The following is a 7920-nucleotide window of genomic DNA, read 5'->3' as shown; positions in this document are numbered from 1 at the left end:
TTGTGGAAGACAATCTCACACTAAGTTAATGGACAGGGTAAAATCCTAAGATAAATGATGTTGATTGCAAGCGTTCCAATAAAAATTATTAACTAAAAAAGCCTGTAATTTACACATTCAGTATAAAATTCTTAGGTCCTGTTAATATACAGTGAGTTAGAGAAACAGAGAAATCAGAACACTGAAAAGAAATTTGTTTTCAAATTACTCCATAGGGCAAATTGTTATACTATTTAAGCCAGAGACAAAATTACAGCAGCTTCTTTGGGAATTAAGCCCACCTGATTTTTAATTGCAGTTTGGTGGTATAGCTGACAAAAGACAAAACAAAAATCTTGAATCATTCAGTATTAGAAAATGAAAATCACTATTTTCATCTTGATAATTTTCTCAGGACAGATGTTCACCTGGGATGTAGCTGTGCACACTCAGAGAATACAAATAACATACCCAAATTGTATCATTGTATAAATCAGGTTTTTTTTCTTTTTTTTTCTTTATCTTCCTTCAAATGTCACTGATCTTTAGTAGTTTTCCATCATGTGAGCTCTTGCTATAATAAAAATGATACTAATTTTGAGTATATAATTATGAATGTCCTAAAATACAAGATAATATTTCATAAGATAAAAGCCACAAAATGAACTAAGAGAGTCCACCAAGAAATCATATTCACAAAAATTCTATTCCCTTTGCTTTTGGTCTTGGCTAGCATTCATCTTTCATCTTTTACCATTGGTTTAAATGAAGCCAGGCTCAGTATGAATAACAAAAAAAAAAAAAAACAAAAAAAAAAAAACAAAAGGAAAATCTGTGGAAATCTCTTCTAGTATCATCAATTACTTCATGATTTCACCCAGAGAGTGATCAACAGCTGATGTAGGAATCATATCACAGTCATTACAGAGAAAAAAGCAACAGAGATACTGGGAGAACTGTTCATTCTGTTACAAATGGTTAATTAATACTATCCATCACAGTTCCCAGTCAACAAAAACTTAAATAGGTTTTAAGGCCAGCGGGGATAACTGTAACTGTCTCAAATTACTTTTCCCACAATGCAGACTGCAGGATGCTGTTTGGTACCATCTGAATCAAGACAGAGCTGGGGGATGAGCTGAGGCAGAGTCTCTAAGAAATGCATTCAGCCTTGGCTTTCAGGCTGCAAATGATGACAAATCTATTACAACCCCAAATCAATTGCATCAGCCATTAATCATCCTCACTGTTAAAAATGTGCACCTTCCCTCTTACCCCAATTTCTCATAGATTCAGTTTCTAGCCACTGCAGTTTTTATAACCTTACCTGAAAGGTTAGAAGTCATCTATTATCAGAAAACTCCCCCCCCCCCCGTAAGATATCGCCAGCTGTTGCTAACCCTCCTGCTGCCCTCTGCTCAGCTGAGGAAGTTTCCCAGGCGTACTTCTTGTAATGCTTTTCTGATCATAGTCCGGTTGCTCGTATTTTTTTTTATTTTATTTGAAACACGAACAGCAGAAACTGACCTAGTCTGCAAGGATTTTTCTGCCCTGAATAAATTGACGATGCCAGTTCTCTCTCTTCCTTCCTCGATATTTTCACATGGCCATATATACACCTGCACCTTTGTCCATCCCTGTGTGGTAGAGCATTTCAGCTTCAGTGAGTAAAACTGACGGACCTTAAGCATACGTTCAACCATGCTCCTAAATATAGCTCCACTTGAACATGCTTGTACAGTTAAGAACATGTCCAGCTACTTAAGTAAATTGGCCTAACGTACAGTGATTTCCCACCTCCTCCACCTCTATCGCTACCTCTTCTCGCCTGTTTTAGAGCCTAACGGTAATGGGAGGTTTTTGATGGGATGCTTTTATAGCCTAAACCTCAGTGTACAACTGTGTCTGCATATTTTAACTTCCTTTTGGCGTTAATTATTTTTTATCTCTTTACATTGAGTATCTGTTAGATGAGAGAACGTGTGAATTTCTGAGTGTTGTGTATTTTTAAATAAATATCATTTGGCAGAACAGTGCATCTGTGTATTTTGAAAAGGAAATAGAATATGTGGCAATGTAGGGAAAGAGCTAGTAAAACATACATTTTAGAAATGAGGAACTGCAAAGATTTTTTTTTTGCTCAGAACCATTGCAATAGTAGTTAAATTCCGTTACTTCCAATGTGCCAGCTGTGAGAGAGAAGTGCAATTTTAACAGGTGAATAAAAAAAAGAAAAACAAGACAAAGCTCTGAAGGAAAAGCACAAAAGCCATTACAAAGATGATTTCAGGATGAAAAAAAACCCAACCCAAATCTCTCAGCAACTGACAGCTGTGGTTTTAATGGGCTATTCTTAAGATGAGATTTATATGCAAACTGCCTACAGAAAGTAAAAAAAAAGGATGCTAACAACCTATAAAAGTTAAAGGTTTTTATCTCAGGCTGAAAAAACGTTGATGGCAATGGATGGAATATTATAACACACCATAAACGTCCCCATTACATGATTGCTGCTCTGACCTGGTGCCGCTATGAAGGACCTGGGACAAGCACTGCAGCACAGCAGTTGTCCTGTTGCCCACTCCTGCTCCACCTCTTCCCAACTCACTGGAGTCTGTTAGCGTGGGAGGTTTAGACTCGTATGCCACCCCATCACAAACCAATATATTTTTCTACTACCATTGCAAGTATTCCTGATCTCCTAATGCGTTCCTTTGACTTGAAAGAAAGTTTTGAGTGTGCATGAAATGTTGGATCAACACTGAAGACTATCGCCAGTGCACCTATAGGTACAGGCGCGTCTTTGGTTGCTGAAGCTGCCCTCAGCTCAATCATAGGTCTTTTTCCACAGGGATCTCTGGCGAGCAGCTGCAGTTCACAGCAGCTGACATTCAAGAACATTCACTAAAGATGAAATAGGTGGGAGACGATATTATATCCTCTAAATTCTGAGTCACGCAGGAGCCAGACAGCCAAATGCAACACTTGGCCGATCAATGAGATACTTTGGAAACTCCTCACTACTTTGGGTCCGCCTATTGCAGCCAGTACTGTAGAGAGCGTAGTAAAATTTCATTCTTTAGATGTCTGACAAGTGAGCTCTGACAATTTTTGTTTCAATGGGTTAAGGCTTCTTTGCCAGCTGCTTGCACCTCCTCGCTGCCTGACTCCACCACACACAGCAGAGCTGGCAGGAGATAACGTACGCCCGCACCTCCGCTGCTCCCAGCCACAGCCCAACGTCTTCGCTTCCAACACCGGTGCTAATTTGTACCAAGCCACCAGCGTGTGCGTGCTGCTGCTGAGTTGGGAGCAGGCTATGTTATTTTGGGGGTACTATTATTATTAAGCAGACAGATACCTACCCATATGTTTATTTAAATAGCTAATGCATACTGATTGCACGTGTGTAAATACATACATGCATACAGCTACCGTATTATATATACATAATTTGTGCTGACGGATATGCATGTATATGCACGTACCTCTACACTGGTGAAGCGATGAATATAAGCTAAACAGGCAAATCAGATCATTGCTTTTTTACGTAAAATACCCACATTTCTGGACTAGCAGCTTCAACAGGCACGTGCACAAATACTTGTGCACTTCGGTCCTTCGTTTATAGAAATTGTAGGAGGTATTGCTTAGGAAAGCAGAGTTTGTGCAAGTAACACATTGCCTCAGCATCAGGGCTTTAGTCACGCTGTTTAGAATTCAGTGGTGACAAAAGCTAAATTCTCCCTCCAATATTAAATATAACTCTGCTTAAATGTGGAAAAGTAGTGCCAATTTCTTAAGCGAGAGCTAAAGTGAAGCTCCAGTTTTTCTTGTGACAATTTTAGAAAACTGCCTAAAAGGTTGCAGAGTTCATTCATTTATTTATTTATTACTCTGTGTTTAGCAGCTCTAACACTTAATCTTCCCCCACGTCACTGCAGGTCCAGCAAGGTCTAGTGAGTCTCGTGCTGGCCCATCCGCCCGGCGAAGCGGCTGGAAGGCCCCTGAAGAGTGGCTTTCTCAGCCCCTTCCATTGCCAAAACAGGCTGTTGAGTCAAGAACGGGTCTGATCTCTGTCAAGGGCTTTTAAAAAGAATTCAGTTTTGGAGAAGCTAAATCCGTAATGTTTTGGATAAGAATCGCTAAAGCGTGTTGTCCGAAGCGCAGGCCTGACATTAGGGCAGGGCCAGTCCGACAGCACACCACTCACACCTGGACGGACCGCTTCGGGCCGTAACTCCGTTTTCTCGCTGCGCTGGAGCCCTACCGAGAGGAAAGGTTCACCCCGCAAAAGAGCCGAAAAGGGGGAGAATCGGATTTCGTTTGCCGGGATTCTTGCCCGTAACACCTCTGGTTGGTCCAGCAGGACCCTTTGGAACGACCACCGATTTAGGCAACGTTCCCCATCCCCACGGAAGAAACCCGTTCCCCGCGGTGGGCCGGCGCTCTTCCCTCCAGCTGCGCAGAACCACGGCGCAAAGCCGGCGTCGGCCGCCACAACCGGGGAGGGTGACGGCCGCCCCCGCCGCCCCGTCCCGTTGTCGTCCCGTTGTCGTCCCGTTGTCGTCCCGTTGTCGTCCCGTTGTCGTCCCGTTGTCGTCCCGTTGTCGTCCCGTTGCCCCGGCCGGGGCGTCCCTGGCGGCGGAGCATGCTCAGAGGGCGGCGGGGGCGGGCGGGCCGGCCCCGGGGAGCCGGCGGCGGGGGCGCCGCTACCGCCGCCGCGCTGGGAGCCCCGGCGGGCGCGGGGCGGGCGGAGCCGCCAGCCCGGGCGGGAGGCGGCGGCAGCCGCCACCTCGAGGAAGCGGGCGCGGAGCGGGCACCCCGCGGAGGAGAGGAGCGGCGCCGAGCCGCGGAGCGGGTACCCCGAGCCGGGGGTGCGCGCCGAGCCGCGGAGCGCAAGCGAGAGAGGGGCCGCGGGGCGGGCAGCCCAACAGCGGGCCCCGGGACGGAGAAGCGCCCGCGGCGGAGCGCGCCGAGCGGCCGAGCGGGGGCGGCGGGCGCGGAGCCGCGACGCCGAGCGGGGGGGAGCCGCGACGCGGAGCGGGGCGGGGGGGAGCCGCGACCCCGAGCGGGGGGGAGAGCCGCGACCCCGAGCGGGGGGGGAGCCGCGACCCCGAGCGGGGGAGGGAGCCGCGACCCCGAGCGGGGGGGGGGGAGCCGCGACCCCGAGCGGGGGGGGGGAGCCGCGACCCCGAGCGCGGGGGAGCCGCGGCGAGCCGCGGGGCGGGCAGCCCGAGCGGGGCGGGCGGGGGGGGCGAGGAGGGCGCGACAGCCCGGCAGAGCGCGGAGCCCGGTGCGCGGCTGAGCCGCGGAGCGGGGCCGCCGGAGCGGCGGGGCACCGGGCAGGGGTGGCGGGGGGGCAGCGGCCCCATGGGGCCGGGCGGCGGGGCGGCGCTGGCTGCTCGGCGCGTCCCGGCCGCCGCCGCCGCCCCGCCGCCGCCGCCGCCGCCGCCGGCGGGAGCCGCCAGCCATGCTGCGGGGCGGCCGGAGCCCGCCGCTGCCGCCGGCGGCGGGACCCCCCGGCGGGGCGCGGGGCCCGGCGGGCGCCCCCGGGGCGGCGCAGGTGGCGGCGGGCAGCCTGCTGGCTCTGCTCATCCTCTGGACGCTCTTTGGGAACGTGCTGGTGTGCGCGGCCATCGTCCGCTACCGGCACCTGAGGAGCAAGGTCACCAACATCTTCATCGTGTCGCTGGCCGTCTCGGACCTGCTGGTGGCTCTGCTAGTCATGCCCTGGAAGGCGGTGGCTGAGGTGGCCGGGTACTGGCCCTTCGGGGCTTTCTGCAACGTCTGGGTGGCCTTCGATATCATGTGCTCCACGGCCTCCATCCTGAACCTGTGCGTGATCAGCGTGGACAGGTACTGGGCTATTTCCAGCCCCTTCCGCTACGAGAGGAAGATGACCCAGCGGCTGGCTCTGGTGATGATCGGCGTGGCGTGGGCTTTGTCCGTGCTCATCTCCTTCATCCCCGTCCAGCTCAACTGGCACAAAGGCGGGGATGTTGCGGGCGCCGGCGATGTCGGAGATGGATTTGGCGCTGGCTGGGCAGCGGCAGGTGCCGTCACCACCTGGGCGGAAGATATGAGCACCACGTGGGTGACGTTAGCAGCGATGAGACCCTCTGATGGGACCTCCGGCAGCAACGATACCCTCGCTGGGCCGTCAGAGAGCTGTGACTCCAGCCTCAACAGGACTTACGCCATTTCCTCCTCCTTGATCAGTTTTTATATCCCGGTGGCTATCATGATAGTTACCTACACTCGAATCTACCGCATTGCCCAGGTGCAGATTCGTCGTATCTCTTCCCTGGAGAGGGCAGCCGAGCACGCGCAGAGCTGCCGGAGCAGCCACGTCGACTGCCACCATCACACGAGCCTCAAGTCCTCCATCAGGAAAGAGACCAAGGTGTTGAAGACTCTCTCCGTCATCATGGGCGTCTTTGTCTGCTGCTGGTTGCCATTCTTCATCTTGAACTGCGTGGTTCCCTTCTGCGAGAGCCCACCCAGTGACCCCCACGCTGGCCTTCCCTGCGTCAGTGAGACCACCTTTAATATCTTCGTCTGGTTCGGTTGGGCCAACTCCTCTCTCAACCCCATCATCTACGCCTTCAATGCTGACTTTAGAAAGGTCTTCTCCAACCTCCTGGGATGCGGTCAGTTTTGCTCTAGTACTCCAGTGGAGACTGTCAATATAAGCAACGAGCTTATCTCTTACAACCAGGACACCCTTTTCCATAAGGAGATAGCGACTGCTTACGTTAACATGATCCCAAATGTGGTTGACTGTGAGGAAAACCGCGAGGACCCTTTTGATGGGATGTCTCAGATCTCCCCTGACCAGGAGATTGCCACTGACTCTGTCTGTGAGCTGGACTGCGAGGGGGAGATTTCTCTAGGCAAAATAACTCCTTTCACTCCAAATGGTTTACATTAAATTGCATCCTGCCCCGGTCAGTTCTTCTTGGATTATAAAACAAAATATTAGCGCTGAGTGGAAAAACCTGCTTGATTTTACGCTATAGTTTGGTCAGTCACTTCATGCTAAACTCACTTCTATGTGTAGCACTTTGCAAGGTGTAGACGCTGTCATACAGGGAGCTGGCAGCACAAACTTAGTTCAGCACTTCCGCAGGCTGAGAGAGGACCGGGCAGTCGCGTTGATTAGCTGTGGTGAGGTATTGTGGTATAATTACGGTCAGTTCATGTTTATAACGTGTTCGCAAATGAAAGGTGCCATTGTCAGTGCTAAGTATTGCAACTTCTAAAATCAGGGACAGATGTGGCTGGCATAGACATTAAATAGAAAAAAATTCTAGGCTGTTTGTTTGTTCAGATCTTATGTTTCTTTTTCTCTGTTGTGTTTTGTTTGGTTGGGGTTTTTTTGTTGTTGTTGCTGTCGTTGTTTTTTAAAGATAGAAATAGTGAGGTGGTGATTTGGATGATTATTTAAATGCGTATTTCTGCCAAAACAGTTCATGTGAAATCCATGTTCTCCTAGGCGGCGTTGTTGCCTATGATATCCTTGCCATGTTCCCAAATGAATAAATAAAAGTTACATTGATCAAGGGGTTATTATCTTTCATTTATCACCCTGAAAGGTTTGCAACAAGTATTCAAACTTCAACATTCCTATTCGAATGGTTAGAGTGACTAACAGTCAAACCCTATTATTTTAAAAGCAAGGTAGTCTGTATAGAAAATAAAATTTTTGAATAAAAAGCAAGGCTCATAGGAATGATTGACTTAAATGAACTCTTTTATATGGCTCTACTTAAAGCTAGATGTATGCCTGTTTTTCTTCTTAGTATTGTAACTGATGCTATACCTCTCTGCAGCTAAGAATATCAAGTATACGTATCTACAAGCTGTTAAAGCTTTCCACTTAATTCTATACGTGAACTTACTTTTTAAAAATACTACTAATGAGAAGAGTTTGGTGAT

At 49.5% G+C, this 7920-nt stretch overlaps 1 protein-coding gene across 1 annotated transcript; it reads left to right on the top strand.

Moving 5' to 3' along the window:
• Positions 1-5452: 5452 nt before the first annotated feature.
• DRD5 (dopamine receptor D5) lies at positions 5453-7584 on the top strand. Its single transcript, XM_049794702.1, has one exon. It carries the CDS (start codon positions 5453-5455, stop codon positions 6911-6913), a length of 1461 nt encoding a protein of 486 aa, XP_049650659.1. The 3' UTR covers positions 6914-7584.
• Positions 7585-7920: the final 336 nt, after the last annotated feature.

The sequence above is a fragment of the Accipiter gentilis genome, chromosome 3, assembly GCF_929443795.1.
Source record: "Accipiter gentilis chromosome 3, bAccGen1.1, whole genome shotgun sequence".
Lineage (NCBI taxonomy): Eukaryota > Metazoa > Chordata > Aves > Accipitriformes > Accipitridae > Astur > Astur gentilis.
Note: the sequence above shows the minus strand (reverse complement) of the source record. Positions and strands in the feature narration are given on the sequence as shown.